General features: G+C 50.8%; 1 protein-coding gene across 2 annotated transcripts in view; it reads left to right on the plus strand.

Annotated features, from left to right (window-relative positions):
* CRAMP1 (cramped chromatin regulator homolog 1) overlaps positions 1-19,289 on the plus strand; it is a 44,892-nt gene that overhangs the window by 12,455 nt on the left and 13,148 nt on the right. Inside the window, exons 4-10 of one of the 2 annotated variants that reach the window (XM_055562767.1) lie at positions 1,202-1,355; positions 2,823-2,906; positions 4,343-4,391; positions 15,126-15,211; positions 15,674-15,797; positions 16,801-16,882; positions 17,351-18,484. In XM_055562767.1, the coding sequence (XP_055418742.1) occupies positions 1,202-1,355; positions 2,823-2,906; positions 4,343-4,391; positions 15,126-15,211; positions 15,674-15,797; positions 16,801-16,882; positions 17,351-18,484 (1,713 nt within the window). The remainder of the gene's footprint in view (positions 1-1,201; positions 1,356-2,822; positions 2,907-4,342; positions 4,392-15,125; positions 15,212-15,673; positions 15,798-16,800; positions 16,883-17,350; positions 18,485-19,289) is intronic. The other variant, XM_055562768.1, reaches the window with a different exon arrangement.

Below are 19,289 nucleotides of genomic sequence, written 5' to 3' on the forward strand. Positions count from 1 at the left end.
CTCGTTGGGCTCACCTGACATTGCCTCGTGGTTAAGCTTAAGCTTTGTGTTGAGAGTGCTGCAGGAGTGCTGTGCATCCTTGGTGTGTCCTTGTGGGAGCCTGTGCTGTGCTCTCGGGCCTGCTATGTGAACCTTGGTCTCTGCATTCAGGTTGCATCTCTCAGGTTCTCCACTGCCAAGTCTTCCTCTTTTTTTTTCCTAACTTTGAGACTGTGTGAATACCCTGTTTCGCATCATTTTTCCTTCTTCTAATTTAAGCAACCAGTGCTGCTTCTTAGTGGAACAATTATTACTGTGGTGTATGCCCAGTGACAACCCTCTAGCTCCCTTATTCTACGTACATTTATTAATTGGGAACCCCACGCCAGGAGCTCTCCCTTCTCCATTTATGTTGGCTCCTGTGTCCTCCTAACATGTTTCCGTTCAACCTTGAGTATTTCCTCTCTTTCTCTGGCACCACAGGATGCTCTAGACATTCCTGGTGTTTTCCTTGCCCCAGACTTGGCAATGCCCATTTTCCCAAGGAACTCTGTCCCTTTTGGAAAGTGGGATTTAGAAGCCAAGCCTTGGGCACCCATGGTGCTTGTTGCTTCTGGCGTGCTGTTACCTGCAGGTCCCTTCCCTTGCTCTTGCTTGGTGTGTGTTGATGAGAGTTTCAGTCATGGGCAGTACCTGGACAGCATCGACACTGTGTTCTCTGGAATGTAAATTCCGTCCTGAAAATCTAAGCTGTACTTGGTTTCTGTGTGGAGTTGCTAAAGGAAGGTCCACAGCTGTATTCAGAGCACATTCTGTGTGATCCTGTTTAATACCTTTTGTATGAGTGTATTGGTGAGATTGTTTCTGAATAGTTGATGTTTTAAGATACCAGATACACAGCACCCTGAGCTCCTCCATCCTGTCATGTCTTCTGATTATTGTTTATGGGGTGTCTCATTTCATGGGCTCTAAAGAACTCTAGAGGTTAAGCCCTTTGTCCAAGTGATAAACTTTATGTTTCTCCTGCTCCGGCTCCTTGCCTCTTGGGACCCACATGTTAAGGTCATTCTGTTGCTGCTTTGTCCATTGTTTTGATGGAAACCTGAGGTTCTGGGGAAGCCGGGCTGCAGTTCATGCCCAGTGAGAGCTGTGAAGCGTCTGCCTTGCCCAGAGGCCGCCTCGTGGTGATTGCCTTGTGTGTGCCGCGGGCTCTGTCTTGCAGCACGGGAAGGACTTTGAGGCCATCCAGAACAACATTGCGCTGAAGTACCGGAAGAAGGGCCGGCCGGCCGGCATGGTGAAAAACAAGGAGCAGGTGCGGCACTTCTACTATCGCACCTGGCACAAGATCACCAAGTACATTGACTTCGACAACGGTAAGCGCCGCCTGCCCACCTCTCCCTGGCCCCGTGCCCACCCAGCACACGGCTTGGGGTGTCCTTGGCTCAGCATGCCTGCTGGCAGGAGGCCTTGTAGCTGGTGGTTGGGCTGAACTGCGAGGACACCTGTGGCGTCTGGGTGCCTGGCTCGCTCGCTGGCAGGGAGGGTACCGTGGTCCTGGATCCTACCTCTTCATTACCCGTCCTTCTCCCAAGGGGGCCCTGGTGGGTTAGGAGTGGGCCGGGCCTGGCATGGAAGGCTGGGGGTGGAGGGCTGGCCATCCAGGGCTTTCCTAGGCCCTCGTCGCCTGTGTTTGAGTCTGGTTTGCGTGGTACTGTCTTTAAGTCACATGTCTAGGTCATTGCCAGGTGCAGTCCTGACTTCCTGCTCAGAGCACCCCTTCCATCAGCATCTGTCCTCGGGGGAGGCATTGCCGCCTCCTTTGTCCACACGCTGGGAGAGCCGTGTCCGTGTCGCTTCTGCCACTTCTCATGGCTCAGTCCCTTCTGTGACCACCTGGTTCTGACACTCCCCATTAGCAGCACTGCTGATGCAGGATGACCGTGGTGGCCACGCTCACGCCACTCCTGTGAACTCTGCCTGTGCCTCGCAGGTGGTCTTTGGCCAGGCAGCTAGTTCTCGCCTCCCTGAGGACCCCTCCAGCTTCCCCGCTGCCTCTCCCTGTGGTCAGGGTGCCAGGGCCGGGGCTTCCCCCAGCCTGGAAAGGCCCACGGGTGGTCCGAACTGTCCTTGTATAAGAAGTCTGGCTTTGCAGGGTTACTGTCTTTACTGAAACTGCTTCACCCTGCTTTCTCGCTTGCTTGGATGGGGTGTGGAGGACTGTGTGCTGCTGCTGCTGCATTTGCGTGTTTACAGAGAGCCCTGGCTGGGTCTGGCTCGCAAGCCATGGTTTGCTGTCCTCTGCCCTGGAGAAGTCCTTTCTCGATGCCATGGCCAGCAACAGGGCTCTCGGGACTGTGGACCAAGCTCCATCACGGTTGTGATGGTCACTGCACTTCCCGTGACGGTGTCCCTGTCTTTCCTTTGAATCTTTGTGGATGTCTCCAATCCGCCTGTCAGTCTTGCTGGTTCTGTTCTCAGCTTCTCAGATCTGTCTGTGCTGCCCAGCCTCCACCACCCTCCACCATCCCCCGAACCCGCGCCGGGCCTCAGCCAGCCGGGTCTGTGCACAGAGAGGTGATCCCATACTCCCACGCCTGGTGGAAGCCCGCCATGTTGGACATTCCATTTTCTCTCTAGGGACATTGCCCTGCCTGTTAGGGTCCCCTCCTCCCTCTTTTTCTTCTGAAAAGTGCAAAAACAGCACCATATTGCTGTGTACTTTGCCCTGTGGTCCAGGGTGCAGGGGTCAAAGCCAAGAAGCGCCCCCAGTGCCCTGGCGTGACCTCGAGCCCCGCACATCCATGCTCTCCTTCTGAAGCTGCACCTTCCCTGGTTTTCAGTGTTCTCCCGCGGGCTCAAGAAGTCCTCCCAGGAGCTGTATGGCCTCATTTGCTACGGGGAGCTGCGCAAGAAGATCGGGGGCTGTGAGTACCTTCCCCGGGGCCTCCTTCCAGTGGGGCTGCCCCTTTAGTCCTGGGGCTCTTTGTTTTTTTCCCAGCTTTCAGCTTGAAAACACTTTAATGTACAGAACGTTTTAACATTGTAGAAGTATTGAAGGAGGATGTATTGACCTCACACGCTGTCATTTAGATTTTACTGGCCTGAACCTTGGCCATATCTGTGTTACCTCTCCTGCCCCCAGCCCCTCCACACACTGGCTTTCTTCTTGCTCAGCCATGGGACTGTAAGTTGCAAACGCCCAAGCACACTGTCAGCCCCTCACCCGCTGGCCCCTGAGAACAAGGATGTTCCCCTGCACGTCCAGCATGTGTAAGATGTTTCCAGTGGGCACCACAGCCTCACTGGTCTCCTGACCAACTCAGGTCTCCCAGGACATCCACCACACCAGGCGGCGCATGCCTGTCCACAACATGCCCATTCACAGCTGCTGTGTCTCCTGGGTCTGAACTTAGAACAGCCCCCACTTCCTGGTCTTTCCCAACTCTGGTGCTCTGAGGGGTCTGGGACCCTCCCTTTGCCTTGGTCTGAGCGTGCCCTCATAACTAGATTCCTTTTAGCTGTACAGGTGTTCTGGCCTCCCCGTGTGATTATGCACGTGAGGCTGCAGCCTGTCAACATGGCTTGGGAAGGCACACCCCTGCAGGGCCACCTTGTGAGATGAGGATGAGCTGCCACTGAGTGCGTCACAGCGGGCAGGCTGGTGCGCCGGGCATTCTCTGGGTGACCTGTGCTCCCTGAAACAGGCAGGACTTCCAGGAGCCTCTGAAGAAAGGGCCAGGTGTCCCGGCTCCCCGCCCTTCCTCCTGCAGGCTGAAGACTCCTAAACAGACCCCTGGCTCCTGCTCTTAGTGCTCTGCTGAGCTCCTGAATCCCTGTCCTGCCCTGAAGCACTCCTGGTCCTGGAGTGCTGGCCCAGTGCTGGGCCCCTGTCTGGTCCTCCCATCCGTGTCACCCAGCTGGACCCCTCCCCACAGAAGGCTCCCCCAGCCTTGTCCTTTTGTCGACTTCCTGTCGCCCCTGGGTGGGGGGTGGGTGCACGTTCACTCTAGTAAACAAACACACAGGGCCTCGGCCCATGCTTTGGCAGAGCTGTTGGAGGCAACCCCACAAGTAGCCCAGGAACCCAGCAGGACAAGTGTAGTGGGGCACGATGGTCCCCAGGAAAGGGTAGTGTCTCATGAGGTAGTTGGGGGTGAGTGGTTGGTGGAGAGGGGACAGTGCTCTTAGTGCAGGTGACATGTGGGTTCTGGGGGGCTGCAGCTGACATGGGTGTTACTCTGGGAGGCCCTGATGCTCCATTAAGTGGTTTGGATTCTGCGCTGAAGATAATCACATGGAATCTTGCTGGGCTCTGCTCCTGACACCTTGATGCTCACGTGTGTTTGTTTTTGCACCGAAGGCATGGACGACAAGAATGCCACGAAGCTGAACGAGCTCATTCAGGCTGGGTGAGTAGATGGCGTGGGTGGCAGGCTGGCTCCCATGAGTTTACACTTTTTTCTCAAATATAGACCTTGAAATACATGCAGTTTTCTCCCCTTTTCTCAGTGAGAACCATTAAAACTTGAACTCGTCAGAGTTAACCCTTATGTCCTTGCAGCCAAGCATCTGCCTGTTAGGAGGTGGCCAGCCCAGGGGAGTGGATTGACCTGCCCCAGCTTCTCCCTGACCTGGGGTCCATCCCTGTTCTTTGCAGGTCTCCACTCGGCCCTCAGCTTCACGGTCTCACTCTTCTCCTCAGTCTCGTGCTTTGTAGTGTGGGAGCTCCTCTTGCCTCTGGAAGGCCCTCTGTCCTGTGCATTTTTCTGGCAGCCGTGTTGGCACCCCAGCTGCTCTCCTTCCTTGGCCTGATGTTGGATGGCCGGTGGGCCCCTGTTCCTCAGGCTGAGGGCCTGACAGGCAGGCTGCCCATGTGCTTTTGTGCTTTGGCTCTGGCCCAGCATCTGTGCTCACAGAGGCTGGCGGTGGGTTCCTAGGCTCTGTGTCTGAACTGTCACCCGTCTGAGCAGGCCTGAGAGTGACCAGGTTGTTTGCACCACCATGTATAAAAGAGCAGAGACTCATCCCGGTGGCCAGGAGGAGCAGGTGGCTTGGCCAGCTGGCATCACTGGGCACACCAAGCCTCCCAGAGGTATGGGGTATGGTTGGAGGCCAGCGGCCCCGGCCCCAGGGTTGTTTATTACCCCCATCCACCCGTGCACCGTCAGTGTCAGAATTGCCTGCCTGCCTTCCTGCCCCGCCTGTCAGGTGGGAGCTGTGTTGGCTCCAGGATCTAAAGGTTTGCGTGGTGGTATGTGCACGAGCCTTCCCTGGAGTGTCATCCCTGTGGCTGTGTGGATCCATGGTCTGTTTATCCTTCCCCCACTCCCTGGTAAGGGACATAGGCAGTTTACGGAGAGTGAAGGACTTGCCATTGACTCCCACATTTGTCATAGATTGCCAGGGAAGGAGTGGTGGGCATGTGTAGACCTTACAGGGGGCTGCCAGCTTGCTTTCCAAGGACGCTTCCGGGTGCCTCAACACGCCCCACGCTGGGTATGCTCAGACTGTCTGATCTTCTGAGCCACTTTGCTGGTGAAGGGGTGTCTCACTGTGGTTTTCACTTCATTTATCTGAGGGCTGGTATTGAACACCTTCCCAAGACCTGCTGGTTGTCTCTTGTGGGGTGCCACTTCAGGTCTTGTGCCCACTGAGTTTTGAATGTCCTTCATTTGTTCCAAACAAGCCTTGTGTCAGGCAAGTGACTTGCAGACGTTTCCTCCCAGTCTGTGGTTCATCTTCTTAGTGGCTTTATCAGTGACCTTCACAGGGTAAACATTTTCAGCTGTGGTGTAGTCCAGTTGGTTGTTTTGTTGTTTTTTTCATATTTGGATCATGCTTTTAGTATGTCTAAGAAGTCTTTGCTGAACTCAAGGTCACAAGATTTTTTCCAGTGTTTTTTTCTAAAAGTTTTATGGTTTGATATATAAATCCACTCTGAATTGACTTTGGTGCACACCATGTCGTTTTTGCTGAGGTCCAATTTGTGGCCTGTGGGTGTGTCCAGTGGGACTGGCCCCACTTGTTTCCCCTATTCACTGCTTTTTCACTCTCATCTAAGGTCTGTTGACTGTACTGTGTGGGTCCGTTTCCAGACTTTAAATTCTGCTCCATTGATGTATTGTGTGTTCTTTTGACAACAGACATCAGTTTTGAAGAACAAAGCAAAAATCCTGTAAAAGTGAGACAGAGTTGGGGGGAGTTAGGAAGGTACCTGTGGAAAAACTAGTCCTTGACATCAGAACATTGAGTATTTATCTCACTTCGCATCCCTGCCTGTCATGCAGACTGCTTCCAAATAACTGTCTATCTCCCTTCATTATAAAATTGTAGAATTAGATCAAGGAGCAAATGAATTGAGAAAAGCTCTAAAATTAAATCGCGTTACATTGGTCGCAGACCCAGCAGCATAGAATTTGGCACATGTTTATTAGACTTATCAAGTTAACTTTGCAGAGAAGTAAATGAAAAATATAAGAAAGGACAGCTCGACTCCCATGCACACAGAGGAGTTACTCTGCTGCCTGTTTTGTTGAAGTCACACTGGTGGAGGACTCAGAGGGGTCTCTGCATCGGTCTGTGTGAGCAGGGACAGGCCTGATTCTCCTGCAGGTGCTCCTCACCAGCCTGGCTAGGGCCAAGCCTCCCTGTGCTGGCTCCAGCCTCCAGCCACTCCTAGAACTTTGATTTGTGAGAAGAGGAAAGGGATCGTAACCTCAGAACGGTCTCTAGTCATAAAGCAGGCCCTGTTCAATTTGTCTTAAAAAAAAAAAAGGAAGTCCCAAAACAGCAGTTTAACGGAAAATGTGGTTATCACAAATACAGGTGCCACGTGACATGGCTCCCCAGCTCTTTAAATCTTGCTGCTGCTGTTGTGTTTGTTTGGGATGGAGGGGCAGGAATGTCCACTTGTTCCAGAACCCTTTATTGGGGGGAGCTGTGTAAGAACTGACCCATTGTTCTTGGTTCCCACTCCAGCATCATCAGAACATCCTGGGAGTGCTCTACTGTGTGTGTTTCCCCTGAGTTGAGGTGATTCAGTCTCAAGCGCTTTGGTCTCAGTGGAGACCATGTTCCCTGCAGGCTCTCATCCTCTCTGAACCTCCCATCCTGACACAACGGTGGGGGGAGCTGGCTCCTGGGGTCTGCCTGCCCAGATAACTGTTTCTCCTAAATTCACAGGCTCAGAGAAATTTAAGTAAAAGGAAAAACCAGAGGAACTACTCCCAGTTAAAAGAACAAGAGTATAGAGAAGGGGCATCCAGTGGTGACAGAGGTTCTGATCAGACCAAGGACCAGAGAGGGAATGTGATCTCCCCTGAGTCATGGAGGGACTGGTAGAGCTGAATAAGAACCCACGCCTATAACTGAAGACACAGGGGTCTTTCTGCTACACTCTTAACAGACAGACCCTAAGATCTTTGCACATTATCTTATGGGAAAGACTGCCTAGAGTCAGAAAGAGCTGAAAAGCTCTCCTGGGTGACTGTTAGTTAATGAAGCCAGTGTTGGATGGATTGGCTCAAAAGATGACAGGCGCTGAAACGGAACCTGAGGAGGGAAAAGGAAAGTGGAACTTCGCCTTCTGTATCCACTGCTATCCAGAAAGCCCCTCTGTTTTTGACCTCTTCTACAAGCAGAAAGCCCTAAGTAGAGGCCTGTGTGAATATTACGTTAAAGACGGCTGTGAAGGTAACCTGATCACAGAACGGACAGGGCCAGGGTATGAGAACCTCTGCTTCCTGTGGTGCATTCAAACATGGGACACCAGTTTTGGTTGAGCCATATTTGCCAGGTCCCCAAAGCAAGCTGGCAGTGGACTGGATCATTGAGTACATGTGCTGTGGCTACTGGAGCTCCTCTGTCTGAGGCCCTCAGGCCCTGACCCCACTCCACCATGGACTCTGGGCTGCTCAGGTTTCTACTTGTCCCACCACCCTTCTCCTGGGACAGCTCTTCCCGCTGAGTGGTGCCCATGTGGGAAGCTTTTGTGTTCATCAGCTGTGACCTGTAAAGAATAAGACTTTTAAATCCTTAAAAAAAATAAAAGAATGAGGGAAATCTCCTGAGAGAACAAATAATGAAATACACCTCTCCAGTCTACCCCATGCTCAAAAAGGAGGTAATAAAAATGCTGAAGAAATTAAGAAAGGCTATCATTAGAAATGCAGATCACTGGCATAAGGATCTAGAAAGTATAAAGAGGCGCCAATCAAAATTAGACAATTCAATTACCAAGATGAAAACCGAGCTAAAGACAGTAAACAGTTGATTAAATAATGCAGAAGAACGAATAATTGATCTGGAAGATAGAATAACAGAAATCACCCAATCAGAACAGACAAATGGAAAAAATGAAAGCAACATACAGGATCAGTGGAATAATATGAAGCGTGCCAATCTACGCGTAAAAGGAAACCCAAGAGGAGAAGAAAGAGAAAAGGGAATCAAAAATACATTTGAAAGTTTCCCAAATCTAAAGTGGGAAACAGTTTTCAAGAGACCAGAAGCACAGAGAGTCCCAAACAACAAGAACCCAAACAGACCTACTCCAGGGCACATCATGACAAAAGATAAAGAGAGGATTCTAAAGGCAACAAGAGAAAAACAAAGAGTCAGTTAGGAAAAAACCCCCACAAGGCTATCAGCTGATTTCCCTACAGAAATGGCCCAGCCTAGAACGGAGTGGCAAAATAAATTCAGAGTCCTGATAGGGAAAAACCTTCCATCTAGGATACTCAACCCAGCAAGATGATCATTTGGAGCTGAAGGAGAGCAAACTTCACAGACAAGCAAACACTAAAGGACTTTAGTGTTTGTGATACTAAACCTATCCTAAAAGGAATAGTGAGAGGTCCTTTCTAAATAAAAAGAGAAGTAGGAGTCTGTAGGAAAGGGAAATATCACAATAAGAAAGAGAAATCTATTTAAAGGACTAAAGATCACTTTAGATAAGCCAGTATATAGATTTAAAAAAATAAATTCTGTGAAAGTGATTATAACTACAATGAACAGCAAAAGATAAACATGAAGATGTAAGACCAGACCTCAAAATCACAAAATGTCAGGGAGGGGAATAAGAAAGTGTAGATCTTTTGGAATGTATTTGAATATATATGACTTCCAGTGTAAAGCTGGTAGATGCATTTCTGGGTTCACATATTTGAGAACCAAGGTAACCACAAATCAAAAACAAGGAGTAGATTTACCAAAACCAAATAGAAAGGAACTCAAGAATGAGACCAAAAAAACCCATCAGGCCACAAAAGGGAAAATGAAAAGTGCAAAGCAACACCAAAAAGAAATATAAAATTAACTGGAAAATAAGATTTAAATGGCAATAAATACATACTTATCAGTAGTTGCTTTAAATGTCAATGAACTAAATGATCAAAAGATACAAAGTGTCAGGTGAGATAATAAAAGAACTTACAATAGGCTACCTATAAGAGATCCACTTTAGAGGGAAAGAAACAGAGATTGAAAGTGAATGGATGGAAAAAGATATTTCATATGAGAAATGATGAGAAAATGGAAGTCACAGTACTCATATCAGACAAAATAGGTGTTAAAAGCGATAGGGAATTCTTCGCGGTCCAGTGGTTAAGACTTGGTGCTTTCACTGCCATGGCCCTGGTTCAGTCCCTGGTTCAGTATCTAAGATCCCACATGCTGCAACTACTGAGCCCATGTTCTCTAGAACTCATGCTCTGCAATAAGGGTAGTCTGTGCATTGCAACATGAAGCCCTTGCACTGCAGCTGGAGAAAGCTCACATACGGAAATGCATACCCAGCACAGCCAGAAACAAAAAAGTGAAAAACCAAGTACTAACAGACACAAAGGGAGAAATTGATAGGAATGCAGAAATAGTAGGAGACTTTAACACGGCACTGACAGCAATAGACATGTTTTCTAGAGAGAAAATCAGTGAGGCAACAGAGATCCTAAATGACACAATAGAACAGTTAGACCTAATTGATAGCTACAGGACACTACATTGAAAAAAACCCAGAATATACATTCTTTATAAGTATCCATGGAACATTCTCTAGGATAGACCACATACTAGGACATAGAACAAATCTCAACACGGTTAAGAGAACAAATTATTTCCAGCACCTTCTGATCACAACTGCATGAAATTAGAAATCAACCACAGAAACGGAAATGAAAAAAATGATTACATACAGAGTAAACAGTGTGCTACTAAAAATCATCAATAGCTCAGAGATGAAATCAAAGAGAAAAAAAACTAGAGACAAAAGGCAGTGAAAACACAACCATATGAAGTCCATGGGTATAGCAGAAGCAGTCCTGAAAAGTTCATAGCCCTACAGGCCCTTGTCAAAAAAAAACAAGAAAAAAACCCAGTAAACCAAAACCTACCACTAAAAGAACTAGAGAAAGAAGAACAAACAAAACGTGAAGTCAGCAGAATAAAGATCAGAGAGGACATAAACAGAAATTAAACAATAGGAAAAAAAATCAATAAAACCAAGAGTTGGGATTTTAAAAGGACAAAAATATTGATAAATCTCTAGCCAGGCTCACCAAGAAGAATGAAGAGATGATCCAAATGAGGTAAGAATAGAGAAGAAATGGCAACTGACACCTCAGAAATATTAAAAAAAATCATTAGAAAATATCATGAAAAGTTCAGTTCAGTTGCTCAGTAGTGTCCAGCTCTTTGCAACCCCATGGATTGACTGCAGTACACCAGGCCTCCCTGTCCATCACCAACTCCTGTAGTTTGTACTCAAACTCATGTCCATTGAGTTGGTGATGCCATCCAACAGTCTCATCCTCTTGTCCCCTTCTCCTCCTGCCTTCAATCTTTCCCAGCAGCAGGGTCTTTTCCAATGAGTCTGTTCTTCGCAGCAGGTGGCCAAAGTATTGGAGTTTCCGCTTCACCATCAGTCCTTCCAATGAATATTCAGGACTGCTTTCCTTTAGGATGGACTGGTTGGATCTCCTTGCAGTCCAAGGGACTCTCAAGAGTCTTCTCCAACACCACATTTCAAAAGCATCAATTCCTCAGCACTCACCTTTCTTTATAGTCCAACTCTCACATCCATGCATAACTACTGGAAAAACCAAAACTTTCACTAGAAGGACCTTTGTTGGCAAAGTAATGTCTCTGCTTTTTAATATGCTGTCTAGGTTGGTCATAACTTTTATTCCATGGAGCAAGCATCTTTTAATTTCATGGCTGTACTCACCATCTGCAGTGATTTTGGAGCCCGAAAAAACAGTCTGCCACTGTTTCCACAATTTTCCCATCTATTCACTATGAAGTGATGGGACCAGATACCATGATCTTTGTTTTCTGAATGTTGAACTTCAACTTTCTCACTCTCCTCTTTCACTTTAATCAAGAGGCTGTTTAGTTCTTCTTCACTTTCTGCCATAAGGGTGGTGTCATCTGCATATCTGAGGTTATTGGTATTTCTCCCAGCAGTCTTGATTCTAGTTTGTGCTTCATCCAGCCCAGCGTTTCTCATGATGTACTCTGCATATAAGTTAAATAAGCATATGAAAAGTTACATACCAACAAAATGAACAACCTAGCTGTAACAGCCCATCAAAACTGAATCAAAAGGAAGCATAATTTGAATAGACCAGTCACTGGAAGTGAAACAGAATCTGTAATTTAAAAACTCTCTTCATATGTGTAAAATAGATAACTGGTGAGAACCTACTGTATGGCATAGGGAATTCAATGCATTGTTGTGGTGACTTAAATAGGAAGGAAATTTTAAAAAGAAAGTATGTGTGTATGTATATATATGGGCTTCCCTGGTGGGTCAGCAGTAAAGAATCTGTCTGGAATGCAGGACACCTGGGTCCAATCCCTGGGTTGGGAAGATCACCTGAAGTAGGGGGGAATGGCAACCCACTCCAGTACTCTTGCCTAGAGAATCCCACGGACAGAGGAGCCTGGCAGGCTGCAGTCCGTAGGGTTGCACAGAGTCGGACACAACTGAAGAGACTAATCTGCAGCAGCAGCATTTGTGTGTATAGATAATATAACTGATTCACTTTCTGTACAGCAGAAACTTCCAATAAAAATTAAAAAAAAAAAAGCTCCGTGAAAACAGATGGCTTCACTTGGAGAATTCTGCCAAACATACGAAGAACGTATATTAATCCTTCTCATACTCTTCCAGAAGGCTGAGGGGAGGAAACACCAAAGTGTTTCCTCCAAAGTCAATCTGTGAATGTACCATCAGCCTGATACAAATCCAGGCCAATACCAAAAATGATGACCGGCCAGTATCTTTGATGAATTCAGATGGAAAACTCTCAGCACAATATTAGCAAGCCAAATCCAACAACATATATAAAAGATCATATGCTGCAATCAAGATGGATTTGTCCCAGAGTCCCTAGGATGGTTCAACACATGTGAGTCAGTCAACGTGATGAACCACATCAGCAGAAGAAAAGACCATGCAGTCATCTCAAATAGATGCAGAAAAAGCATTGACTTCTCACCAAAGTAGGTGTGGAGGAAACATTTCAACATAATAAAAACTATTCTTGACAGACCTATAGCCAACATAATGCTGAACGATGAGAAGCTGAAAGCCTTTCTGTCAACTTCTGGAAGAAGACAAGGATCCTACTGTCATCATCTATTTAACAAAGTGTTGGAACTCATAGCCACGACAGTCAGGAAAAAGACAAGGCATCCAGACTGGAAGGGAAGAGGTAAAGTTGTCATCATATGCAGATGACATGACTCTATATAGAAAACCCTAAAGACTCCACGCAAAAGCCACCCAAACTTACAAAGAGAATTCAGTAACATAGTAGGGCACGAGATTAATACACAAATCCGTGGCATTTCTTTACGCTGAAATACCAGAAAGAGAGTAAAAATAGCTTCTCAGCCTTTGGTTAAGGTCAAGGGTATAAAGAGTAAATTGTGCTTGAAATCACATGAAAAAAAATTAAAATTTTAGAAATAAACCTGACTTGCTGCTGCTGCTAAGTCGCTTCAGTCGTGTCCAATTCTGTGGGATTCTCTAGGCAAAAACATTGGAGTAGGTTGCCATTTCCGTCTCCAAAACTTGAACAGGGAGGTGAAAAATGTCTATGTTGAAAACTATGAAACACCGATAAAGGAAATCAAAGGTGATTCAAGGAAATGGAAAGATATCCAATGCCCTTGGAGTGGAAGAATTAATATAGTTAACATGGCTGTACTGGACAAAGCAATTTGTAGATTTAACGTGATCTCTTTGAAATTACCCATGATGTTTTTCACCAAATGAGAACAAGTAATCCTAAAATTTGTATGAAACTGAAAAGACCCAGAATTGCCAAAGCAATCCTGAGGGAAAAGAGCAAAGCTAGAGGCACAACCCTCCCAGACTTCAGACAACGCTACAAAGCTACAGTAATCAAAACTGCATGTGGTCTTCTTGTAAAGACAGACCTTTGGATCAGTGGGAGAGAATGGAGAGCCCAGAAATAAACACACATGCCTATGGTCCATTCACATTTGAGAAAGGAGGCAAGAGTACACAATGGCAAGAAGACAGTCTCTTCAGCAAGTGGTATTGGGACAGCTGGACAGTTGGTCACATGTAAACCAATGAAGTTAAAGCACACCTTCACACCATATACAAAACCAAACTCAAAATGGCTTAAAAACATAAATACAAGACATAGCACTATAAAGCTCCTAGCAGAGAATATAGGCAAACTGATGCTGTTTTTCAGTCACTCAGTTGTGTCCAACTTTTCAACCCCATGGCCTGCAGCGCGCCAGGCTTCCCTGTCCTTCACCATCTCCTGGAGTTTGCCCAAACTCATGTCCATTGGTGGAATCTAAAAAATAATACAAATAAACTTATTTACGAAACAGATTCATAGACGTAGAAAACAAACTTGTGGTTACCAGAGGGTAAGGGGGTGGAGGGATGAGTTAAGAGTTGGGGGTTAGCAGATACACAGTACCATATGTAAAACAAAGAAACATGGAGTTACTGTGTAGCAGAGGGAACTGTGTTCAGGATCTTGTAATAGTGAAATCTTGTGAGAACCGGAAAAGAATATATACACGTATGACCTAATCTTTTTACTATGCTTCTGAAACTAACACAATATTGTAGTTCAATTTTTTAAATAGGTAAAAAAGCAGTCCTAAAAGCAGTAGATATCAGCCTTGACCCTTTTGTAAAACATAAACCTTTGTTTGTTCACCAACCACTGGGTGGCTGGCCGATGCCTTTTCTTAGGGGCTTGCTCCATGGAGTCTTGGGGTGGTTTTATTTGGAAGTTCTAGCCAAGATGCGTCATTTGTGATTTCCTGTTTTCAAGTGGAGCAAGAACATAGAGGCTGCAGGGACCTTCCTGATCACCCCCAATCTTTCGTGATTGTCTGGCCTACCTTGTTTGGCTGCAGTCTTGAAGACAGTCTACCTTTATTGAGTATTGCCAAAGCGTACCAAATGTGTTTTCAGAGAGAGCTATTTTTTGTGGCTTTTATTTTTCTTTAATTAGTTAGTAGTAGTATTTATGTAATTTGAACATTGTCTAAATTGCTGCCACAGCAGTGTTCAGAAGGAGAGTCACCCACAGCTATGACGTGTAGGGCAGGCCCCACTGAACCTGGGCCCGCTGCAGGCCAGTGCGGGGAGCACAAGCATGTAGCACCCCCACCTGCTGGCTTCCAGGGCCCCAGATTCCACTCGACCCCCAGTGTGGTTTGCAGAGGCATGGGTGACGTTCCTGATGGGCAGAAGTGGGGTGGATTGAGAGGTCACGTAGAGGTGGGTGAGCCCATCTGCTCTGGGGCGGGGGCGGGGCGGCCCTCCCTACCTCTGGGAGCAGGCTGTTGGGTGGGCAGTGGCGGGTGCTCGTGGCCAGGCAGCAGGGCAGGGTGTGTCATGAGCGGTGGGCACCCCCTTTGTGGCGTGCTGCCTGCTCAAGAGAGGTCCAGAGCCAGCCTTGTCGTCTGTCATGTGACGTCCATCTGCCCGCAACTCTGGGAGGTTCTGCAGGGGCCCTCTCATGGGGCTGAGCAGAACCCCCGGAGGCCAGGCTGGGTGCTCGGCTGGGGCCCTCCATCACTGCACAGAGTGGGAGTGACTCTACTCTGAGGCCTCAGCGCTCCTTCAATCCCTCTCCCAGGGCCACCACAGTCCGGTACAAAGGGAGGAACCTGCGGATCAAAGCACCCATGTGCCGCGCCCTGAAGAAACTCTGTGACCCCGATGGTATGTCAGACGCAGCTCCGCTGGGGCGGGCCAGGCCGGGCATTGAGGACCCGTTTCCGTCAGGGAGGCTTGCTGGATGGCTACGTTTAGTGATTTCCAGCCTGAGCTGAAAACGTCCCGTGGCGGCCGAGCCTGGGTGATCGCTCCTGGACCGTGACTCCAGGCACAGTGATGTGTCCACTCAGGCATCTAGTTCAGCTCTGAAGCCCCAACCGTCCTGAGATGGTGCATCAGAGGTGTCAGGGCGAGTCTCCTGTGGCCGGGCTGGGGCCTGGCACAGCGGGCATGTGGTGGCTGTGGCAGATGTAGGGCCACTCCTCGCCCTACCCCCTCCAGCGTTCCCCAGGGCTGCTTGCCCCTCCTCTTCTTTGGGCACCTTAGCCGTCCGACCAAGAGCTTCACCTTATCATCGAGGTCCGTCTGTACCTGAACAGACGGCTCTAAAGCCCCTTCCTGTCGCAGGCCTGAGTGACGAAGAGGACCAGAAGCCAGTGCGCCTGCCCCTGAGAGTCCCTGTGGAGCTGCAGCCACGGAACAACCACGCCTGGGCCCGCGTGCAGAGCCTCGCCCAGAACCCCCGGCTCAGGTGAGGCACTCGACGTTTGGAGGGGAGTGAGCTGCAAGGGACAGGGCTAGAGGCGCCCCTGGGGGAGCAGCAGCCGCCCCTGGTGCCCCAGCTCCACCTGAGGGTAATGTGAGGGCTGCCTCGGCGCGGGGTCCTCAGACTCCAGAGCTGCATTTGCGTCGCTGGCTGGGGTTTTGCAGGTTGACAGCGGGTGTGGACGCATCACGTGGTCACAGGCCAACAGCTTCAGGGTCTTCCCTCCTCTTTCCCTGAGACCTGCTCCCTATTTTCTCCTTCCGTGTCCCTGATGTGTGTCTGGCTATGCACCAGGTACTCAGGAATGGGTCATTCTCCAGTTCTCATTATCTTGTAGATTAACTGCGAGCTCTTTTAAAGGCCCCCAGTTCAGGGCATTGGGCACCTTCACAGTGTTGTATAGCCGTAACCTCTCTCAAGTCGCAGAAATTTTCATCCCCCAAGAGGGAACCCCATGCCCACCTAACACTCACTCTCCATCCCCCCGCCCCTTCCACTGGCCTCCCTGCACTGGTCCTTGTAGATTCACCAGTGCTGGACGTTTAACGTCAGCAGAAACTGTACGTGGGTCCTTTCTGTCTGACCTCTCTCAGTGAGCATCGTGGTCTCAGGGTTCATCTGTGTCGTAGCCTGGGTCAGGACTTCATTCCTTCCATACATATTTTTATTTTCTTGGGCTTCATTAAGGCTGGACCCACTCTGACGCCTGAAGGAGCTGGTAGGAGAGGACCGTTGTGCCAGGCCCTGTCCTGGTTGAGGCCTCGTCCTGTAAAGGGCGCTTGGGTTCTCTTACTTTTTCTTGCAGTTTCACATGGGCCTCCAGTTTTCTCCATTTAAAGGGTTGGTGTTAGGAAAAGAGCCAGGGGCTCTGCAGGGACACTGTGGCTCGGGCCTTGAGATCATGGCAGCGTCTTGCCACCACAGCCTCCAGGACTCCCAGAAGGCCCCGCACGTCCCAGCCCCTGCCTCTGTCTGTCATTCTGTGCAGGATGATTGTGGAGCTACATCGGAAGGTCTCCAGCCTCATTGAGTTCCTGAAGCAGAAGTGGGCACTTCATGAAGTGAGAATCGTATCTTTTTCTTACTGAAGCAACCCTGGGACCCCGCAGCACCTGCTGCCTGAGACTTGGGGGCATCTCCGTCTCAGTCCTGGCTTTGCAGCAGAGCCCTGTGGTGTAGCATTTGGGCCATGGGCTGGTGTGGAACAGAACTAAAACCCACAGCCCTTCATCCTCTGGGCTTGAGGTCTGAGCCCCCTTTGTGGCTTCCTCACAGTGTGAGAACTCTTGTCATAATGGCCCTCTATGCCTGAATGGCTGCTGTGTGGCCCACGGGCTGTGGCCAAGGCACCCCTGCCAGCAGGTTGAGGGAAATGACTGAGGTCAGCTCTCCATCTTCATGTGCTGCACAGTCCCCAGCCCAGAGGGCGGGTGATGGGTGTGGGGCCCCTACAGAAGGAAGTGCCCCGTCTATCTCCCTGAGTCCCAGTAGCCTGTGGGTGCGAACTGCCACGGGTGGATCCTTGACGGTGCGCTCAGCGGAAGACGCTGGAGGAGCGGCAGTTGCAGGACTCATTCTCGGAGCCGACGCAGGAGAAGGTGGCGCTGCACTTGTTTCCGGGAGAGAACTGCACGCTGACGCCGCTGCCAGGCGTGGCCCGCGTGGTGCATTCCAAGGCCTTCTGCACGGTGCACTGGCAGGAGGGCGGCCGGTGCAAGCAGAGTGCCAGGGACACCCACGCACTGCCCCCGGCCCAGATCCTGGGCATCCAGAGTGGGCAGGGCACGGCCAGGGGCCAGCTGAAGTGCCCGAGGGCCATTTCCGAGGCCAAGTCTGGGGGACGGCCCCCTCCCTCCACCGATGCCTCACAGAGCTCCGGGGAGAGTTCCCCAGAAAGTGCCCCTGGGGAGGGGGCTGCCGCAAGTTTCAGCAGCCCAGATGCCTCCGACAGGCTCCCTCCGGGGCTGCAGGATGCTGGGGGACGGCTTGAGAAGACCCCAGCGGTTGCCGCTGCAGAGGGCGGGGACGGCCCTGCCCGAGAGCCCGGGGCGCCAGCTTGTGCCTGCGGCCAGCTCCCGGATCTGGAGGACGAGCTGTCCCTGCTGGACCCCTTCCCCCGCTACATGAAGTCCTGCCAGGACCTCATCATTCCCGAGCAGGGCTGCCATGTGGACCCACGGCCCACGGCCTGGCCGTCCCCAGAGGCCCGAAGTGCAGAGGGGGCCGACCTCGCCCGGACCAGGGCCCCGTCCCCTGTCCGTGGCCCGCCCGGCCTGGAGCCTCACTCCAGCCCCGGGTTCCAGCCAGACGTCTGCACTAAAGACTTGCTGGACACGCCTGCAGAGGAGCCTCAGGAGAAGGTGAGCCCCTCGGACCCTCCGTCTCAGGGCCAGCCTGCCGCCAAGCCTCCGAAGGACGTCCCAGCCAGCCGGCTGGCCCAGCAGCTGCGCGAGGAGGGCTGGAACCTGCAGACCTCTGAGAGCCTCACGCTGGCTGAAGTCTACCTCATGATGGGCAAGCCCAGCAAGCTGCAGCTGGAGTACGACTGGCTGGCGGTGCTGGGCCCGGAGGCCTCAGGCCCCCACGCCGGCCCCCAACCCGCCACCTTCCACAAGCAGCGCCTCCTCAGCTGCCTGCTGAAGCTCATCTCCACCGAGGTCAACCCCCGGCTGGTAAGTGGGGTCCAGAGAGGAGGGATCGGCCTTGGGGCAGGTGGTCGGGCCCAGGGGCTCCCAGAGGAGCTGGTCTGGGGCTGGCCTGTGGTTCCCTGGAGTGGGGTGGGGTGCACGCAGGGCCCAGTGCCCTGTGGTACAGGCCTTTGTCCTGTCCCGCAGGGCTCACACAGGCTGCGCTGTGCCTGGCTGTGGGGAGGCTGCTGTGCCTGAGCGTGTGGGCCATGGGGACGAGCCTTGGATGGGTGTGGGGGCAGCGTGGGCCATGGGGACGAGCCTTGGATGGGTGTGGGGGCAGCGTGGCATGGAGCTGGGAACAGGGCAGGTTTCAGTGTGCTTGGAAAAGGCCTTCCTGGGGGGACGGTGGGGGCACAGCCGGGGTGCAGGGAGCAGAGCTGGGTAGGGGCTGGGCTGGGTGGAGTGTGGCCCGGGGACCTGGTGGGCAGCTCCTTGGGAGGTAGCTGGTTGGAGTGGTCTGGAGTTCCTCACCAGGCTCCTGATTGAGGAGCAGTGGCTGTGATGGCCCTGGGAAAGGGCAACCTGCTGGGTGGCCCTTGCTGAGGCCAGCGAGCAGAGCCCCCACATGGGCCGGAAAAGTAAAGCCAGCTCTCCTGGCAGGAGAGCAGTGGTGCTGGGGGCCGGGGGGTGAAGTCACAGGCGTGGTGAGCAGAAGGGGTGCCTGTGTGGTGGGAGCCCGGGCACTTGATGGCAGCCAGGCCGGCAGGAGCCGTGGCCTCAGGCAAGCCCACGAAACCCCTGAGGTGGGGGTTTTGTCTCCGCAGAGGGCTCTTTGGCTGTGCTTGTG

The sequence above is a fragment of the Bubalus kerabau genome, chromosome 23 (genome assembly GCF_029407905.1).
Source record: "Bubalus kerabau isolate K-KA32 ecotype Philippines breed swamp buffalo chromosome 23, PCC_UOA_SB_1v2, whole genome shotgun sequence".
Taxonomy (NCBI): domain Eukaryota; kingdom Metazoa; phylum Chordata; class Mammalia; order Artiodactyla; family Bovidae; genus Bubalus; species Bubalus kerabau.